Here is a 21373-nt window from a genome sequence, read left to right on the forward strand (position 1 = left end):
TCCCTTGAGATTCCATATGAATTTTAGGATGGATTTTCTCTTTCTCCCAAAAAAAACATTGTTGGGACTTTGATAGCAATTGCATGGATCTGTAGTCAATTTGAGTAAGTAACTTCCAAATGTGAACGTTTGTCCCATGTCTGACTCCTGTACTAAATAATCCAATTATCCAAATGGCAGATTTAAGAAAAATCCAAGCTGTTTAATCCCATGTTTAAAGCTTAAGGGAAGGAAAAGTTATCAAAGTGTCTACTAGCTGTAGAAGGAAGAGTTTTTCTGAAGGTGCTACTGAACAATGAGGCCAAACCGAAACATCGGAGTTTGGAGCAGAGAAAGGTTTATTGCAGGGCCGTGTAAGGAGATGAGCAGCTTGTGTTTTACATGTTTTACCCCTACCCTTTACTTTTATACAAATATCACATAGTTGAACCATTGTTCTGTACCTTGCTTTTGTTCAGTGAACAATACGTTTTGGAGATTGTTCCATATCTGTACATAAGGAGCTTCTTCAATCTCTTTTTTAATAACTGCCTAATATTCTATAGTATAAACGAAGCATACTTAACTAGTTTGATGGCTGTTTATTTCCAGTCTTTTGCTATTATAAGCAAGATTGTCGCAAAAGGCCCTGTTATATGTTATTTTGTACATGTATGAATATCCCTGTAGGATCAATTTCTAGAAGTGCAGTTCCTGGTTAAAAGCTATGGGTATTTATAATTTTGATATAATTTTGAAAGCAGAGATGTTTAAATGAACTGAAACGATGGAATTTTGTATAGTATTTACCCAGAGTGGAATCTCACTTTATAACAAATGGAAATCTAAGAATTAAATTCATAATTGCTGAGATATTTGTGAAATCCTTATGAAATTCTTTATGTTTTTCAGGTATACAAAACTAGGATATGCTGGAAATACGGAACCACAGTTTATCATCCCTTCCTGTAAGTATTTCTTTTAAGTCACAAATAAGCTGATTTAATATCTTTTAATAAAGTAAAATAAATAATCATTTTTGACACTCTGTAAGATTTAGTCCTTTAAAAACATGGTTTGCCAAGTTGTAAGCATGGCCTCATTTCTGTACCTCTGACCATTCATTTCAGATCTCTGTTTAGCTCTTCATTTACCAGATCTGCCAAATACCTTTTTAAAGACAAAAATGAATGAGCTGATAATTAAACAGTTTTCTGCTTTGAGGGTATTGCTGTTAATAATGTGTGTGTGTTACTATTAAGTAATGCATTCCCCATCACACGCCTACAAAGGCTATCCTTTGGTTTGTGGATGTGATTGTTTGCAGGACTCGTGCTTGTTGACATCCCTGACAAGAGCTCATGTTTCAAAATAAGGATGGCATCTCATCTTTAGAGATGTGGACTTCAGCTGTTTTCTGACATCTTATAACCATACTTACATTGTTTTTGTTTTATCTTATTTCTGTTAACTTCACTTCAGCTGACTGTCCACTTTCAATAGTTTGTCTTTCAGAAGTTTTTAAAAAATACTCTCACACTTGGTTTCTTAGCACTCATATTTGTTAGCCTGGGCTATGTATGTGTTCCTAGATGAACCTGTTTTGGGCTTCTGACTTTTAGACAATTCACCTTTTGTACATAATGTAGTAACATTTCTGAACCACCTGACCTATGCCAAATTAAGACTTTAGCATATCAGATGATAAACCTTTTGAGCCATTCCTTGGTGATGCTAACTCCTAGACAGTTCTAGTATCACTAGTATTAGACGGTTTGAATATTTTTGTGTATTCTTATTAACTTATGCAAATAAGAAGGAAATGGAAAAATAAACATGCAGAGAATAGTGAAAGCAGCTTAGGATTCAAAATCTGTGAAGTTGAGAATGAGGTAGAAATTACTGGGCTTGCCCAAAGCTGCAGATCTTTAGTCTCAATTGGGTACTCATCAGACTTGAACAGGTTGATTGTTTTGTTGTTTATGTATAGTAAGAACAAAATTTAAAATGTGTGAAGTGTGTGTCAAAATTGTCTTTAAAGGGGGAGCTAGTACATATTTTCACTCTCTAGAAACAAACCTATTTGACTTTTGCACTTCTGATATACTTTGGGTGTACTACTTTAGGGATTATTATCTAATAATCTAATTCTTACCATCTGAGAATTTAGGCTGTTACATAAGTCTAATTCTTTAATGCCTGGAATAGATTTTAGGGGACAGTGTTGCTCATTCATAGGAATACAGTGGTCTTAATTTGTAGTACTGTTGTCTTTTTCTTTATGTTTTATTCATGCATATTTGTTATCTACACTGAGGAACAGATTTGCTTTTTTGTTTTGTTTTGTTTTTTTACTTTTGTCCCACATTTATATATAAACATATTGATAGTTTGTTGTTTAAGACTTTGACAACAAATATTGCCTCTATTGCTGACTAAAATAGAAGTACTTTTGTGGACTAGTACTTGACATTAGTTATATTTGAGTTTAGCATTATACCATTGTTTATTGGTTGTATTAGTTTCCCAAGGCTGCCGAGACAAAGTACCAAAAACCATGTGACTTGAAACAACAGAAACTTACAGTCCTGGAGAAGTCTGAAATCAAGGTGTCAGCAGGACCAAGATCTTGCTGACAGCTTTAGGGGAGAAATCTTCCTTGCCTCTTAAAGCTTCTGGTGTTTGCTGACAGTCCTTGATGTTCCTTGGCTTGTATATGCATCACTCCAGTCCCATGGCTGCCCTGTGTGTCTTCATATTGTTTTTCTTCTGTGTGTGGATATGTCCAAATTTCCTATTTTTATAAAAACACCAGTCATTGCATTATAGCCCATCCTGCTAACCTCACTTTAACTTGAAAGACCCTATTTCCAAATAAGGTCACATTCTGAGGTGCTAGAAGTTAGGACCTAAACATATCTTTCTGGCGGTACACAGTTCAACCCATAAAATGCTGATTTTGTAATCTCTTAATTTATAATCTTTTATAAAACATTATGATGTGATTAAACGTTTATTTCAGGAGATTACTGATATGTTAACTCTCATCCTTGTAAAGTTTGGTTTTGCTTATGCTCTTAAGTGGCTGTGTTCAGTCTTTGTTGGAAGCCCATATAATTTTGAACTTTTGAACCTTGGGTTCTCATCACCATTGTATCCTTTCTCTATTTCACCTTTCTGCCAAAATTTGCAGTTTTAGTTTTCATTGTCTTATGAGAAGCTGTGGCATGTTAAAAATCCATTTGTGTATGAAAGAAGGTTTTTGATTTTGGGTTTTTTTTTCACGCAGCCAGTCTTAATGCTGCAGGTGTAGTTTTATAATGAGCCAATATAATCACTGCCACTGATGAGCACGGATATTTGATCTGGAAAACCTGTGGATATGGTTCAAAGTTATTTTCATAATCTTTGTTTTTTAGGAAGTTTATAGTGAGCCATCTGATGTCTGTGTACATTGTAAATAAATTGCTAGAGAAGCTTTCTAACATTTAGAAGTAGATTGGATTTAGAATTTCCTTCAGTATTTTCTACCTACCTTGTTAAGGATATAAATTGTTATTAAATGAAAGTGTAACAGTTGGGTGCCACATCAGCTTATGTGCATGCAGATTTTTTTTTTGTTTTTAATTTTTGGCCGTACCGTGCATCATGCAGGATCTTAGTTCCCTGATCAGGGATGGAACCCAGATCCCCTTAAGTGGAAGCACAGACTCTTAACCACTGGACTGCCAGTGAAGTCCCCAGGCAGATACTTTGAATGAAGAACTGTTTAACTTGAAGGATTCAGAAATTTATAACTTAATTAAGAAATATACAAGTTTTAGGTCTAGAACTGTATGCTGGATTTCTGAAAGTATATAAGGAGATTGTTGTGGGTTTTACCTAAATGATTTGAAATTTCCTTTTGTATATGTGATTTAAGTTTATCAGGTCTTTATGCCAGCGTTATACCTAAATTACTAGCTCATAATAATGCAAATAGGATAGAAATATGAAGAAAGCTTTAAAAATAAATTCCCCGTGCAATTTTCCTACCTTTATAACTGTTTTTCAGTTTTTTCTTTTTGATTGTCCATCAAGCATAGGTTGACTTGGTGAAATTATAATTTTACTCAAATCAAAATAGATCTCACATAGTTTTTAAACACATAACTGAAACATTCCCACAGCAGTACTTCTTTGGGGGGGGTGCTTTTTACACTTGAGGCCTTGTCTCTGGGTGGAAGTTGAGTTTTTATTGTGTTAGATGAATTTTGTCTTTTTTGTTTTTAATGACCTTTTTGCTTTAATTTGACACTTTAAATATACTAGATCATGTTCTATTTAGTAACACTTTATTATGGAAGAAATACAAGTGAAAAATTTGTCTCACTTGAAAAAAATACAATTTTTGACATGTATAAATAACTTCTATTTTAAAGGTATTGCTATTAAGGAGTCAGCAAAAGTGGGTGATCAAGCTCAAAGGAGGGTGATGAAAGGTGTTGATGACCTAGACTTCTTCATTGGTGATGAAGCAATAGAAAAACCTACATATGCAACAAAGGTATATTTTTATGATTTGTATAAATATAAATAACATTCTCTTTCAAAAAATTAGTTTGTTCTATAATTGTGCCACTTGGAATTTCAGTCAATTACAAGCCTAATACCCTCAACCTCTTCACAATAGAAATTTCTTCTTCTCTGTGGCTCCTCCCAGCCTTGCTTTGACTGTACTGGTTTTTTTTCCCCAAGAGGAAGATTTTAGCCCCTTCAGGTGAGCAGTATTTACTTTTTCCATCTCAGAATCATCAATGTGATTGGCTTTCTCTTGCCTCCACATCGCCACACCTCGAGATATTTCCCTCCCGTCTTTATTCAGACCCACACTTTCTGCCCTTTTGAAGCCTATGTCATCTGGAAGTGTCACTCTCTTTCCTCCTTTTTATCTTTTTCCCTTTCTTGTTTGTTCCATACCATTCTTCCTCCTTTTCCCTTATTATTGAGGTATAATTTATATACAGTAAAATAGGTAAGGCTTAGTTACACAGTTGAAAATTTTTTGTGACTGTAATCATAAAAGTTCAGGACATAGAACAAGTCTAGTAACCCAGATGCTTTCCTTGTGTCTGCTCCCATAGTCACTACCCAACCTGCACCAAAAGGGAAACACTATTCAAATTGACTTTACCTAATTTGCACATTTCTTCCTTGGTCCCTCTTTTCTTCCGTTTTAGTAATTTCATTAATAAACAGCTACCATGTATAAACAACTTTACAAAGTGCTGAGATTAGATAAGAAAAATGGCTTTCCTGACTTCAAGTCTATTATAATTGGTGGAAAGGAAGCCATTGAAGAAATAATTATAAGTGGCTTGTAGTTATACAAATATTTGGCTCTTGGAGCTTAGAAACAAGACAGAACTGGGGATAAACATTTAGAAGGTATTAGTTACCTTTGGAAGGGGTAAGATTCCATAGGGATAGGCCTAGGACAGAGCCTGATCAACGCATCATTTAGGTTTGGATGGAGGAGGAAAGCCTACAAAGGAGACTGAGAAGGCGTAGTTAGAGAGACTGGGTAAACAGGAAGGAGAAATAAGAGTGTGGGATGCTGCGACCAAGTAAGCTAGAGCCCATAGGTTATTTGCTGTCTTTAGCTACAAGGATGTCATTTATAACCTTAATAAGAATAGTTTTAGAAGAGCAGTGAGGCTGGATTAAAGTAGATTGGATTATGAATGACAAGGAAAAAATGACAGTAATATTCAGTGAGGTGGAAGAGATGCTTAAATGCTAGTGTGAAAGAGTCATTAGAAAAAGAGATTAAAGTGACAGGAAAGTGGAGTATAATACAGGGCTCTTGACAAAGTTAAAGGGATGGAATCCAGATGATCTAATTGATATATGGAGGATCTCTTACATTATAAAAAATGAAAAAGAAAAAAGAGGTAAGTATAGAATCAGTTTTATAGATTTGGTGAAGAAAAGTTGGATTCCTGACTGTTGGCTTCTGCTTTCTTTGTGAAATACATGGTGATGTTATCTCTGCTGCCCAGGAAATAGCGGGGAGAAAGTGAAATCTGAGTGATAGGGAGAATATTTAAAATCATCACTGTGGATAACAGAGTAGGGAAACAAAGGCTTGCCAGGTAAATTTAGGTCCATTTGGGAATAGCAGTTACGAATTCTTAGTTTTATCAACCAGTTCTGTGTGATTTGTGTGATCAGCATTCTGGGTATAGGCAAGTTTAGGGTAGGACTGTGCTGAGTTGGGTTTTGGTAGATGGAATGACAAGAGGAAGTATGAATAGTCAAAGTGATGGGGCCTAAAATCTAAACTGTGTGTGTGTGTGTGTTGTGAGGGGGATGGTTTTTGGCGAGGGAAGAATTACAACAACCAGCGGACTGCAAGTCTAATTGTGATCGCGAGAGATATAGTGAGGTGCTGGAGTATGCTAGAAGGATAAGAAATTGTGATCAGAGAGGGGTGTACTTGCATTTCAGGGATTTAGAGATGATAGTGATGATCTAAACTGTGGCCAAAATGGAAAAGACACCTTTGAATGTGATGAAGTCGGTGAGCTGAGAGGCCAGAGTTCCTCTGCATTGATTCTGTTCTTTTAAACATTTTCATGTCTTCCAAATGCAACAAACACACCCAAACGACAAAAATTCTTTCAATCCTACCTTCTTTCCTCAGCATTTTAGCTATTGTTTTATTTCCTCTTTTAAAACCGAACTTCTTATTTGGTCTCATTATTTGATAAGCTCTTCGTTAAATCCAATTATCTGTAATAATTTTCATCCTTCTTGATTTGTCTTTCTTTCACAAGATTACTCTGCTGGATCTCTGGTTTTTTTTTTACGCTACGTGGGCCTCTCACTGCTGTGGCCTCTCCCATTGCGGAGCACAGGCTCCGGACGCGCAGGCTCAGCGGCCATGGCTCACGGGCCCAGCCGCTCCGCGGCATGTGGGATCTTCCCGGACTGGGGCACGAACCCGTGTCCCCTGCATCGGCAGGCGGACTCTCAACCATTGCGCCACCAGGGAATCCCTGGACTATTCTTTTTATTTATTACTTGTTTATTTTTTTCCCCTGCTGTCACTGGTTCTTTATCCTTTGCCTACTACTCAAATGTCAGTATTTCCCAGGTACTGTCCTTGATTCTCTTTTATTTCTTTATTAGAGACTTTCTCTAGGTGGTCTCATCCACACCTTCATCAACAACCACAGCCTACATCTCTACTTCCAATTCCTTGACCCCATTTCCAAGTACCTACTGTCACCTACCTACTACCTGGCTCTTGAGTTTAATATACTCAAAACAAAATTTATTACATATACTCTACCCTTGCTTATTCCAAGATAAGACAAAACACAACTTTTGTGTCTTAATTAATAGATCCTTGCCATTCCTGACTCTAGAGCTAGAAACCTAGTGATTATATCTTTGAGTTTTCCCTTGTAGTGACAGAAATCTTGAATCTGGCCTAGCGTTATTTACACCACAACTGGGGCTCTTTGTCTTTCTTCCTTGGTTCTTTTAAGATTCATTTCAGCTTTCCCAATGCTGCTATAATAATCTTATTAAAAATCAAAGCTATTCTTGTTTATACCTTGCTTGAAAATTTCTACTGATGATCTGTTTCTTATAGAATAAAGCCCAAATACAAGGCAAGTAATAGTTTTTGAGAACCTGGTCCCCTTCATGTAGAACTGATCTGTCTACACCCCTTTCCCTAAAGGCACACGTGTTTTTCATCGATAACTGTTGTGTTTGTATATTATTGCGGTGTTTGTATATATTTGTTTCTATTCTCTATTTACCCCACCCCCTGAAAACAAAATTAACAAGGTTGCTCCTTTAAGACCCAGCTTAGATACGACCTCCTCAGTCATAGAGGAATAGGAGCCTTCCCATTTTCCCTCTGAAGCCAAGTTGATCATCTTGTCCTAGGTACTTTATTTCCTTAAAAACTTACAAGGTTATGTTTATATCTATTTCTTTCACTGACAGCTCCTTATGGCAGGATGTTCATGTCCTTAGCATTTTTGCCAATGGTTATAGTAGGTGCACAATAATAAATGAGGAATAAATGAATAAATAACACTTAGAACATTAAAATATGTCAGTTCCAGTAATGTTATAAAATGAATGATGTAGTACATTTTTTCCTTCCCTAAAGCAAAGTGGGGACTAAAAGTTATTTTTTAAGTATAATGACTTAGAAAGTATCTAGAAGGCTATGGTGAAATGTGGATATTAGGAATTAATAGATTAAAGGTTTAATGATTGAGTAGAGAGGACTGTAGGATATTTATTTCACTAATGCATTCAGCCTTAAGTACTGGGTGTGTATTTGTACTATGTGCATGGAACTGTATTTTTTTGTTTATTTTTCTTTTGTATATTTTTTTAAGTTTTATGCCTACGTTTTTACTTTGCTTAAGTAAGTCTTCATATATTCAGAATACTAATCTTCAGTTACATGTGCTGTGAAACTATTTTATTGCAGAGATTCACAAACTTTCTCAGTGCCCTTAGTGTCTCAGTAAAATTTTTTACAGCATCACTTAGAAAGAAATTACTAACAGTTCTGTTTGTTAAGTAGCAACTTAGTAGCCACTTGAAAAAAATAAAACATATTTTTAATTGTTAAATAATCACAATTACCAGTAGGATGCATGTGCCTGTCGGGCACTTCACAGTTTCTGACACCTGGAATCAGATTGCACATCACCATCCTCATTTCTTATTGTACATGGGTTTTTTGGGGAGGTATTTAGTTTTCATCATAGCAACTGCTGGCAACCCAGCTTTTCAAAGAAGTGATATTACTTGAAGGGAATCTAGTATGATCTGATGTTGAAACTGAACTACTTTAAAATAGTAGGTATGCAGTGCCAAACTGATTCTGAGTATCACCAGATTTCCCTGGAAAATGTAAAATATTTGCAGTGTCTTTGAGAATTTGCTGTAGTACCCTGGGGCTCAGTTTTGGAATCATGGTTCCATAACAAATACATATGACTTGTCTTATAAAATTTTGCTTGCTTGATTTATGGTTATTCTTGCTCTATACTTACCAACTGTGTTTTATATATTAGGCGCACAACAAATACTTGTGAAAGAGCTAATAAAGATTAAGCAAATTGTCATAACCTGTAATTTTCACAGGCTAAATTTTAATAGGTTACGTTTCCATTATTACAAAACTTTTAGCAATCTGGAAAGACCGGTACAATGACCTTCCATCTAGATTGAACAGTTTTTAACATTTTAATATATTTGCATTGTGTTTTTTAATTGAAACATCTGAAAATATGTTGTAGAAATAATTTCTTTTATCTCTAAATAGTTAAGTATGCATCTTCTAATGATCTGCGTGTCATTAGCACACCTAAGAAATGCTATCCTCATCTAATACTCACTAATGATCTGTTTTATTTTTGATTTTTTCTGATATTAGTAAAGATTTAATTCCTGTTTTATTTTTTGTTTTAATAGTGGCCAATCCGCCATGGTATAGTTGAAGATTGGGACTTGATGGAAAGGTTTATGGAGCAAGTGATCTTTAAATATTTAAGGGCGGAACCTGAAGACCATTATTTTCTTTTGGTAAGTACAAATTTTAAATTCTGTGAGGAAATTTTTTGTGTGTGTGTGTGGTACGTGGGCCTCTCACTGCTGTGGCCTCTCCCGTTGCGGAGCACAGGCTCTGGACGCGCAGGCTCAACGGCCATGGCTCACGGGCCCAGCTGCTTCGCGGCACGTGGGATCCTCCCAGACCAGGGCACGAACCCATGCCCCCTGCATCGGCAGGCGGACTCTCAACCACTGCGCCACCAGGGAAGCCCTGTGAGGAAATTTTTGAAGAAATTTAATGAGAATGTTTTCATCGCATCTGTACTCATAGGACATACGTTCTTGTTTATTAAATTGTCATGTATCTAAAGACTTTGTTATAAAGCTGTATCATCTTTAGTTTCTTTAACAGTAAGTTTCAGGGGAAAAAGTTGGAAACATGGCACTTTCTTTTTTAAAAAAATAACTGGTCTGATTATTATTTCATTTGTAATTCTTTGTAACGAACTACAATATAATTTAATTTTTAAACGTTTTTCTTTCTTTCTTTTTTTTTTTTAACCAAAGCAATGCATGTTCATAATGTTAAAAAATCAAGTGCTATAATATCAGATTTAAATTAAAATTTTCCTTCCTCACCTCTCCCTAGCCTTGAACCCTTGATTCCCCCCGGGCAAACACTTTAAATTTTTAAAGAGTTTTTCTTGATAGTTATATCATGTATTTCTTGTATTTTTGTTTGTTTATTTATTGATGTTAATTTGTTTTGCTGAGTTGGGTCTTCGTTGCGGTGCATGGGCTTCTCATTGTCGTGGCGTCTCTTGTTGCGGAGCATGGGCTCTAGGTGCGCGGGCTTCAGTAGTTGTGGCACGTGGGCTCAGTAGTTGTGGCTTGCGGTCTCTAGAGCTCAGGGTCAGTAGTTGTGGCGCATGGGCTTAGTTGCTCCGCGGCATGGGGGATCATCCCAGACCAGGGTTCGAAGCCATGTCCCCTGCATTGGCAGGTGGATTCTTAACCACTGTGCCAGCAGGGAAGCCTGTATTTTTGTTTTTTTAAAATATTAGACAGTCTATTAACTTCCTGCTAGGTAAGATGAGTATTTCTTTTCCTTTGATCCCCTCCTTAACACAAAATCCTTACCTTCTCCCTCTTTCTGTGACATAGTTTAATTTTGGGTTAAATTAATATTTTAATATTTTTAATATTTTATATTTTATTGTGATTGTGAATATTGTTTATGGTTGGACCATGAACATAAAATTGAAAAGAACCTTGCAGTGAATGCCCAATATACCCACAACCTAGAGTCAGCTATTAATTTTATTATAATTGTTTTAGGACATCTGTTTTTTGGGTTATCCTTCTATCACTCCATCTTATTTTTTTTTTTTTTTTTTTTTTTTTTAACGGTACAGGGGCCTCTCACTGTTGTGGCCTCTCCCGTTGCGGAGCACAGGCTCCGGACGCGCAGGCTCAGCGGCCATGGCTCACGGGCCGAGCCGCTCCGCAGCATGTGGGATCTTCCCAGACCGGGGCACGAACCCGTGTCCCCTGCATCGGCAGGCGGACTCTCAACCACTGCGCCACCAGGGAAGCCCCCATCTTATTTTTTTAATCACTTCAAAATGAGTTGCAGATGGAGTCATTTCACCCCTAAGTACTTTAGCATACATTATCATCAACTGGAGTTTATTATTGTTTACATTTTTTCTTTTATATAAAACTTACATTCTGTAAAATCACATATCTTAACCCTGCCATTTTATGGGTTTGACTGGGCATTGGCAGACTTTCTTTAAAGCTAGTTAGCAAATATTTTTGGCTTTGTGGACCATGTGGTCTCTTTTGCAGCTGCTTAATTAGCTCTGCTGTTGTAGTAGGAAGCAGCCATAGGCAATACTTAAATGAGTGGCTATGGCTGTGTTCCAATAAAATTCTGTTTACAGAAAGAAGTGGTGGACTAGATCTGGCCTTCAGGATGCATGATGTAGTTTGCTCATCCCCTGGGTTTGACAGATTTATACATCTGTGTAACCTAAACCCTTATCAAGATAACAGAGCTTTACTGTTAACCTGGAAAGTTATCTCATGCCCTTTTCTAGTTAATCCCTGCCCCCATGCCCTGGAGGCAACCCTTATTCAGATTTTTTCCAGTACATACATGTTTTGCTTATATTTGAGTTTCATGTAAATGGAATTGTACAAGTTGTGCTCTTTGGTAAGACTTCACTCATCATAATCTTAAGATTCATCCATGTTGTTGCACATACAAGTAATTTGTTGCTTTTTGTTGGGTTGTATTCCATTGTATGCCTCCGTGTCCATTTTCCTGTTGATAATCACCTGAGCTGTTCCAAGTTTTTGACTACTGTGAATATTTTTGGGGTACTGTGAACATTCTTAAACAAGTCTTTTTGTGGACATGTTTTTATTTTTCTTGTGTAAATACCTAGATGTGGAATTGCTGTGTCACAGGATAGATGCATGATTGATTTTATAAGAAACTTTCAGAACTTTTTCCAAGGGATTGTAGCTTTTTGCACACCCACCAACTATGTGTTAGTGATCTGGTTACGTATCCAGATCCAGCATTTGATGTGTCAGTCTTCTTAATTTTAGCCATTCTGGTTGGGTGGGTAAACTTTCTCATTTTGGTTTTAATTTGCATTTTTCTGATGACTGATGTTGTTGAGTACTTTTTCATGTGCTTATTAGCTATTTGTATATTTTCCTTGTGAGGTCTTCTGATTATATTTTATTTTATTTTGTATAGAATTTCTGCTTTTCTTGGAGTTTATAATTTAACTGCCTTGGTTTTTAGTTTGCTTAATTTTATATGTAACTCTTACTGAATTATCTTCAAACTATTGAACATAGTCCAAAACCCTCCTAAGTAAGTTTAAACACATCAAGTAGTTTAGAAGTTAAAGGTTTTACATATGGAAAAAGTCTAATCCTCGTTAATTTTCTAAAAAAAATTTTATAGTGTCTTTTAAAGTTAAAAAAAAAGATTTTATTTGTAATGAATTTAAGTTTTATCTGTCTTTCCTTTTGCAATTTATGTTCATTAAATTTAAGCAATCATTCCTTACCTCAAGGTCAAAAAGATAATTCTTCTGTATTTCTTAAGTTTAAACTTTTGCCCTTCAAGTTAAAATATTTGAGATAACAAAAAGGATTGGATAGTCAAATCAGATTAATAAGAATGATGTCTTATGTAGTTTCAGGCTTTGGTAATATAAAATGATTTAGGTATTCCTGAGGCATAAGTGAAACATGAAGTCCAGGATTTTGAGGGCTGTTCCTTAGGTCCTTTCTTGCCTCATTGGGATGTGTTCTGGCCCAGACTTAACCCGCAGGTTTCTAAGTGACATGATGTATGCAGTCACATAACTTAAACTGAAGAAACATCTTAAACTGTGTAAACATTTCCGTTTTATACTCTAGCAGTTATATAAACATACAGATCTGCTTGAGTTCTCTACTGGTTTTTTTTGGTCTGTGTGTCTTTTATTCTACCTCTGAGTTTAATGACTTTTAAATACAATGTTTAAAATACATTATTTCTCACATAAAAATTATCTATGAATTTATCAAAATAATTTTATCTTGCATACTTAAAATCTTATTCAATTTAATAGACTGAACCTCCACTGAATACTCCAGAAAACAGGGAATATACTGCTGAAATAATGTTTGAGTCCTTCAATGTTCCAGGCTTGTACATTGCTGTACAGGTAAGTAAGCAAGTTTATAAGTCAAAATAAGCTTGACTCTTTAAATTTTAATCTGGTTTAATTCACTCTTAAAATATATGTATATTTTTCTTAACCTCAAAGCGTATCATAGTTCTCTCCTGAACTGATAATTTAGAAATTGTATTAGAGGAATGGAGCTATTTAGTTAGTAAAAGGGAAATGTTAAAGGAAGTAAGTTAATGGTTTTTGGATAAATCAAGACCTTTTATAGAACAGAAATAAGGGAACTGATAGTTATTGAGAATTTACTCTGTCAAGAATTTTCTGTACACATTTACCCTTGTAACATTCACTTTGTCCTTTTTTTGTAGTCTGTTTTGAAAGACTTACCATTACATATATTTGACCACTGCCTCCTTTGTGCCCCTCTGTATTCTGTATATCACAAATCCCCATAATATTTTATTGCATTTAATTTGTGTATATATCTGTATGGAACAGCTTCTCTCCCATCCCTCAGGATCAGAGCTTACTTCTTACTTGTTTTTTAACGTAGCAAATGTGATACCTGGCATATCACAAATGCTTAAAAAGTATATAAATTACTGTGTAGTTTTGTTAGCCCACAGTTATTATGGTGTGATCCTGTGTTAAAATAGGAGGATGGCCTAGTTACCTTTCTAGGTCCCTTTCAGCTATTATATTGCAAGTAGGTAAAATAAAGCCAGCTTAGTTCTGATTTTAATTAATTAGTTATTTATCTTGTTCGAGGCTTGAATTTGTATGAAATTTAGGTAATTTTAAAAAAAATGAACTAGCTTCATTAATTTCTTAATTTGCAAACTCTTTTAATAGAAAAAATTATACTTTATTGCCTATGCCAAGATTTTTTATAGAAATACATTATTTCATCAACTTTGCTTTCCTCATTAAATCATAGTATTTGGAAGTGTGTAGTGGCCTTTTCTGGTTAAATAGCTTGTTACATATTCCTAAATGCATGTTGCACTTAGAAAATTTGGAGCTAATCTTATGAGTGATACTTAGTATAGCCATCTATGTACTGAATAACTGATGATTGGTAGTTGCGTGCTTCTCTACCTTACTTTGTGGTATGTTACAGGCTAGGCTATATATATAAACATAGTTTTAAGCCCTGTACTGTATTATCTCATGTTAGTCTTCCATATGTTAGTACCATACTATCTCATGTTAGTCTTCCACATTTTGGGGGGGTATAAGAGGAAAACGGCCCGCACTAAAATATCGAAAATTTGTAACCATGCCCCTAAAGACTACTGTAAGCCTGTAAGTTGTCTTAATAATATGTAGGTTGTGAACAATTTTATTGTATAATATAAATTAATTTTGTGTATTCTCTTTCCAAAGATACTACATTTAAAATTGCATAAAGTACTCCAGTAAAAAAATTTTTTCTAATAACTCTTTGTTTTTATTTTTTTGCCTATCATATTTCTTTTTGTTCAAGGCTGTTCTTGCCTTAGCTGCGTCGTGGACCTCCAGACAAGTAGGAGAACGGACGTTGACCGGTACGGTAATAGACAGTGGAGATGGTGTCACTCATGTCATCCCTGTGGTAAGGATAGTTTAAAATTACTGAACAGGATATCAGATAACACCTGGAAAAGTTAAATTATATGAATTATTGCCACCTTTTAAAAACTTTATTGACCATTGTTCAGCTGTAGCTGTGTTTTGCTCAAATTATTATTAGAACTTTGTAAACAAATTCCAGATTTTTTTTTTTGCTCTAGGTTGTTAAAAATAATTAGAAAATTATTAGAAATAGTTTCTAATTCATAATTAGGAAATGATGAATTAGAGTATCTGGAATGGAAATAGGCCCTTCTTGTCTTAAATGTGGAACTCAGTTTTCCAGTTTGGATGTGTCTGTTTGTATGTTAGCCAGTTGATAGTTTTTCTTATCCTTAATTAACAGATTGTGTACTGGTCATAGGTTATCTACTAAATAGCAGTTAGTCGAAAGTACATGACCATTAATGACTTCTGGGGAATTACGTTTTTGAATTAAAAAGCTCAAGTTGTGATTGTGCTTCATGGTTTGGATTTAATCAAGCATGTTAAGAAAAATGCATCAGATTGGATTATTTGTGAGAGATAGCATTTTTCTGCCAAAGCCTTTCTGCTTCCAATTTTTAATGACAAATTAGATTTTTTATTGTGTCTAATAGATCAAAATGACTACTTGAATTCATTCTGATTATTATTGGGTGCATATATGTAGAAAGGTTTATCTTTTAAAGTAATTTTTATGTTATATTGAATAACATGTAAGGAATGAAATTATTTAGAACTTTATTTTTTCATTATCCTTATTCCTCTTTTTAATGCATCAGGCAACCTCTGTTGAAGATTACATCCTCCAAGTGACTACTTTTGGATTAGATGTCATAATTTATTCTTCTGATGTCATAATAGTAATAATTGCCTTTCTTAAAAAAAATAAAAACTTTCTTGTGATATAATGCACACACCATACAATTCACTCATTTAGAGTGTACCATTCAGTGTTTCATTGTATATTCATAAAGTGCATCCATTACCAGAGTCAATTTTAAAACATTTTTATCACTCTAAAAAGAAACCCTGTATCTTTTAGCATTCACTGTCCCCCCGTAACTTTAGCCCCTGGCAACCACTAGTCTACTTTCTGTCTCTGTAGATTTGCCTGTTCTGGATATTTTATATAAATGGAGTCACTCTTTTTTTCTTCTTTTTAAAACATTTGTCACCAGGTTTTTGTTTTTGTTTTTGTTTGTTTGTTTTTATTTTTGTCTGTGTTGGGTCCTCGTTGCTGTGTTCGGGCTTTCTCTAGTTGCGGCGAGCGGGGGCTACTCTTTGTTGCGGTGCATGGGCTTCCCATTGACGTGTCTTGACGTGTCTTCTCTTGCTGTGGAGCACCGGCTCTAGGTGCGTGGGCTTCAGTAGTTGTGGCTCACGGGCTCTAGAGCGCAGGCTCAGTAGTTGTGGCACCCTGGCTTAGTTGCTCCGCAGCATGTGGGATCTTCCCAGACCAGGGCTCAAACCCATGTCCCCTGCATTGGCAGGTGGATTCCTAACCACTGCACCACCAGGGAAGTCCTAGAGTCACTCTTTTGTGACTGTCCTCTTTCACATAGCCCAGTGTTTCAAGATTTATCCATGTTGTAGCATGTATAGTACTTCATTTCTTATTATTGCCAAATAATACTTCATTGTATGGATATTCTACATTTTATTTTATTGCCATTGGGGGATATTTTAAAATCTTGGAAATTAGGATGTGTCCAACATTTTGATGGCTTTTTATAATTTAGTTGGCGTATTTTTCTTTCTTAGTGCTACATATTCTTTTCCCTTTTTTTTCCAAAATGGGACAATAATAGTGACCTATGTCATAAAACTGTTCTGAGGATTAAATAATGCATATATGTATGTTGTTTAGAGATACATAAAGATTCTTAAAATGTTCATTTAAAATTCTCATTTAAGCCTCAAGATCTATGCTGTAGATTATATTATCCTTTGAGGACTTCAGTTTACTCATTTATAAAATGCAAATAACTGAGTTGCTTAAGATCACCAAATCATAGGTCATGGGGCTGGGATCTGAACTTGTTCTTCCTGACCAAAGTCTTTTCTTAACATCTGCACAATTACGCAGTAATATTATTATCTTGATAATTAATATTAGAATAGGTAATTTGCAAAAAGGAGTTACCAACTTGGAAAAGAAAGAGTTTTAGTAAGAATATTAAGAATTGGGTATTCCTGTGATTTTCCTGCCTTCTTTTGAATTAATGGACTGTTTTTTATAATTTCAGTTTATCTTTTTTTATTGACTTACTAGCTATGCTATATATTTCTTTGTTATTGTCATTTATTTTTTGGTGGTTTTTGCTCTAGGGCTCATATTAAACATCTCTAATTTATTACAGTCTAACTACAAATAATATTTTACCATTTCATAAACAAGAATGTTATGTTGTTAATGAAATTTAATTTTGCTACATTATTTTTGTACTTCTGAGTTGTATTAGTAAGTTTATGAATTCATTCTGCAGACTTAAATTATTTGGAATTATGATGGTACATGGACTGCCTCAGGCTTGTGAAGTTGGTACCTACTTCATTAGGAAAATGATAGCCAGCTTGTGGGTTAATGATAAAATTTCTTACAATGCAATCTAAATTTTTTGCTGAAATTATAGAAGATTTAAAACTAATATCCTATTTGAAGTCTGTTATCTAAAACCTTTAATACTTCTGAAACTCACTATTTCTTTGTTGTTGAGTCATTTCAGTCTTGGTTGTAAACTCTTATCAGTAGGAGAATAAATCTAAGCTTTGTTCATAAGTTTTGTTCATTCTTGTTCATAATATCTGTACAGTATTATAAATTCTATGCTAAGTTAACTGTGAGGAATACAGTTGAGGAATAAAGACTAGAAGAATTCTCCTGGGATAAAGCAATACTTAAGGATACAAATACAGTAATCTGAGAAATTGGTCTTTAATGATTAATTTAGGTGATACTGATTTTTGAAAACGTTGAAAGTAAATTTGACACTTTCTTTTTCATCTAGGCTGAAGGGTATGTGATTGGCAGCTGTATTAAGCACATTCCAATCGCAGGACGAGATATAACATATTTTATTCAGCAATTGCTGAGAGACCGAGAAGTAGGAATTCCTCCAGAGCAGTCCTTGGAAACTGCTAAGGCAGTAAAGGTAAAAAAAAAAGTTAAGAATATAATTTACTTAAAAATTAAAATCACGTTATAATATGAACATGAAAAATTCTTAAGTCAAGAACAGTAGTTTAAAAAAAACTTTCGTTAACCAGTTACAAACCACTACTCTTATTAATTACATGTATTTTTCTCTGTATTTCTTGTAGGAAATTTTGGGAGATTATCAACCCTTTGCTTGCTCTCACCACATTTCACATTTGAGAGGACTAACATACAAGAACATTTATACCAACTGACTTCAACATACATTTTTGTGATTATTCTCTTTAGTAAAAATAAATGTAGCATGCCTTAGAGGTACTGTGGGTTCTGTTCCAGACCACTGCAATAAAGCGAATATCGCAGTAAAGCGAGTCACACAAAGTTTTTGGTTTCCCAGTGCATTTAAAAGTTACATTTACACTATACTGTAGTCTGTTAAGTGGCAATAGCATCATGTCTAAAAAAAATGTACATACCTTAATTAAAAAATACTTGTTGCTAAAAGATGCTAACCGTCATCTGATAATGCAGAGATACCAGAAAATTTCAGTTTGTAAAAAACACATTATTGGTGAAGCACAGTAAAACGGGGTATGCCTGTAATTAGTTCACTTCAGAGTCCTCACATCTCAATTTTCGCTGACTTCTTTATTTTTAATTCTAGCAGTTTTCTGTTACAACAGAATTTTTGATGTCATTGATTCATTTGGCTGTAGAATAGAGGCAATGGTTGGCTCAAGTGATATGGCCTATAGACGAAAAATGTGAAGGCTGTGTAAGGTATTTTAATAATTTGTATGCTACACCAGGGCTCCATGCAAAATACCAAAACATTTAACATAGCTTTTTTAATTTATCATTTGTCAGCATACCTAAAAAATTTCATTGGGTCTCACATATGTTTTAAATATGTCAAAGCAAAACTTCCCAGGTAAAAATAACTCCATATATTTGACGGTCTTTGCATGATTATAGTGTTTTCCTTGCTTATCAAAGAATAGGAATGAAAATGAATTTACTACTTCCTAGGTAGTAAAGGAATTTGTAAATGGTTGCAAAAAGTCACCTCAGGTAGGTGGCATCAAAATTAAATATGTAAAAAATTAATATGAACACTACTGTTTCAACATCTTTGGGAAATCTCTGGATTTTAAAAATTAACAAAAACACCAAGGATTTGTTCTAGAGCATACTAGTGCTCAGTATTAATGTCTTTTAAGGATCATCATTTCCATGTAATTCCTACTTCCAAGATTTGGAGAAAGAAGACCTAATATGACATACTCAAATTATCTTCTGTTTTCCAGTATTCTTTCCCATTATGTGTGTTGATTATCAGTAATAATATTTGTACCTATCTTGGATAGAATCATTGATGTATACAAATATGTGAAATGTGTGTTTTCCTTCAAAAAAAAAAAAAAGAAATAGACTGGCTAATCAGGAGTCCACAAATTGCAGATAGAAAGTTATAACATGTTTGAACTGCATTTTTGATGGAAACTTTTACTGAGGATGTATATCCAAATATGTAGTGATTCAGCCTTGCAGGTGATATAGTAAAAAAAGAATAGTTTATATTTTCAGTTTTTTTTCTTTTGCTCACTTAGCCCATAATCTTTTGTTCCAGATAGGTATTAAAGATCTATATATGTAAAAAAAAAAAAAAAAAAAAAAAAAAAAATTTTTAACTGAAGTTTAGTTGCTGTATAATATTATATGTTATAGGTGTACAATACAGTGATTCACAATTTTTAAAGGTTGTATTTCATTTAAAATATTGACTGTATTCCCCATGTCGTACAATATATCCTTGAAGCTTATTTTATACCTAATAACTTGTACCTCTTACTATATTAATTTGTGTGGTTATATCAACTATTTATTCTCCAGTTCTTTGTGTATTTTTTTTCTTTTTTCTAAAATATGAACTCCTTTAATTATTGAAACAGCATAAAATTTTGGATGACACTAAGGAGTACTTTCATGAAATAGCACTGAAATATTAGAAATTGGCTCTTTAGTTTAAGTCTTATTCTCTTCATTTGTGAAACCTTCAGTTATGTATAGGAGATGAGCTGTTTATTTTTACTACACATACGATAACATCCTAACATAAAATTTTCTTCAGCTAAATTTGCTAATTTTATTTTCTGAAGATGTTTTTTCATTTGATTTTAGTTTACTGAAAATATGCCATTCTGTTTTGCTTTTCCTAAAGCAAGAGGAAAAAATTACTCATTTCTTTTTCTAGGAGCGCTATAGTTATGTCTGTCCAGATTTAGTAAAAGAATTTAACAAGTATGATACAGATGGATCAAAGTGGATTAAACAGTATACTGGAATCAATGCTATCTCAAAGAAAGAATTTTCCATTGATGTTGGATATGAGAGATTCTTGGGACCTGAAATATTTTTTCATCCAGAGGTAAGTTTTTTTTTTTAGATGGAATTGTTTTGAAATATTCAGCAGAAAATATCAGTCAACTATATCAGAGGAGTTAATCTCAGGAACTTTCTTTTGTATACTAAAATACTATAGTGAGTCATATTTTTCAAGAAAAAAATTGCCTTTGTGTTAAAACTGGGTAAACAGTTACTATATTTCATACATTTAGAAAAATGAAACTTTTATCTAATATTTGTGACTTACTTGGAGTCATGGAGGGTGGGGAGCCCTTAAATTCATGGTCATTTAAATAAAATATTTTAGGAGATGTTCTAGAACTCTCTCCTCCTCCTCCCATATAAAATAACCATTATACAAAGAACCCTCAATTGACTATCATAACAAAATATTTAACTATTAGCAAAATAGTCTTCTCTCTTTATGAAGTGTTAGCAACATACAGGCTATATTAAATTAATGAAATATGAGCTTTTAATAATGAAAAATTCTTCTAGTAAGTTAGTATAAGAACTTTTTGTATTAGAATTAGTAACATTAAATGCCTATTCTGCTTATTCAGCAGTAAGAATAGTTTGTTTAATATTGTTTACTCAGTCAGCAAGTGGTAAGTGAATACAGTTTTCATGATCTCAGTTTAAGCATTGTGTATTTAAGATGAAAAATTATTTATCTTGCTCTAATCAAGCTGAAAGAATGAGATATGAATATCTAAAAAGTGGTATAGTTGCTTAATGAATGCATGTATCTGGTGAGGGCATGGGAAGAAAGCATCTAAGTCTGCTTGGGAGAATAAGGGAAACTTCTTAGAGGAGATAACAGTTGAACTGAGAAAGGATGAATGGGTATTTCTCAGGCAGGTATGTTAGGGGAGTACATTTCTGGCAGAGAACTATATATATATACATATATATATATATATGTATATATATATAAAAGCTGGGTAGAGGTCTGGGGTGT

General features: G+C 34.2%; 1 protein-coding gene across 1 annotated transcript in view; it reads left to right on the forward strand.

Annotated features, from left to right (window-relative positions):
• ACTR3 (actin related protein 3) overlaps positions 1 to 21373 on the forward strand; it is a 58370-nt gene that overhangs the window by 20575 nt on the left and 16422 nt on the right. The window contains exons 2-8 of the mRNA XM_030843830.3: positions 892 to 947; positions 4401 to 4525; positions 9475 to 9585; positions 13194 to 13289; positions 14740 to 14847; positions 17858 to 18001; positions 20261 to 20434. Of these exons, the coding sequence (XP_030699690.1) occupies positions 892 to 947; positions 4401 to 4525; positions 9475 to 9585; positions 13194 to 13289; positions 14740 to 14847; positions 17858 to 18001; positions 20261 to 20434 (814 nt within the window). The remainder of the gene's footprint in view (positions 1 to 891; positions 948 to 4400; positions 4526 to 9474; positions 9586 to 13193; positions 13290 to 14739; positions 14848 to 17857; positions 18002 to 20260; positions 20435 to 21373) is intronic.

The sequence above is a fragment of the Globicephala melas genome, chromosome 7, assembly GCF_963455315.2.
Source record: "Globicephala melas chromosome 7, mGloMel1.2, whole genome shotgun sequence".
Lineage (NCBI taxonomy): Eukaryota > Metazoa > Chordata > Mammalia > Artiodactyla > Delphinidae > Globicephala > Globicephala melas.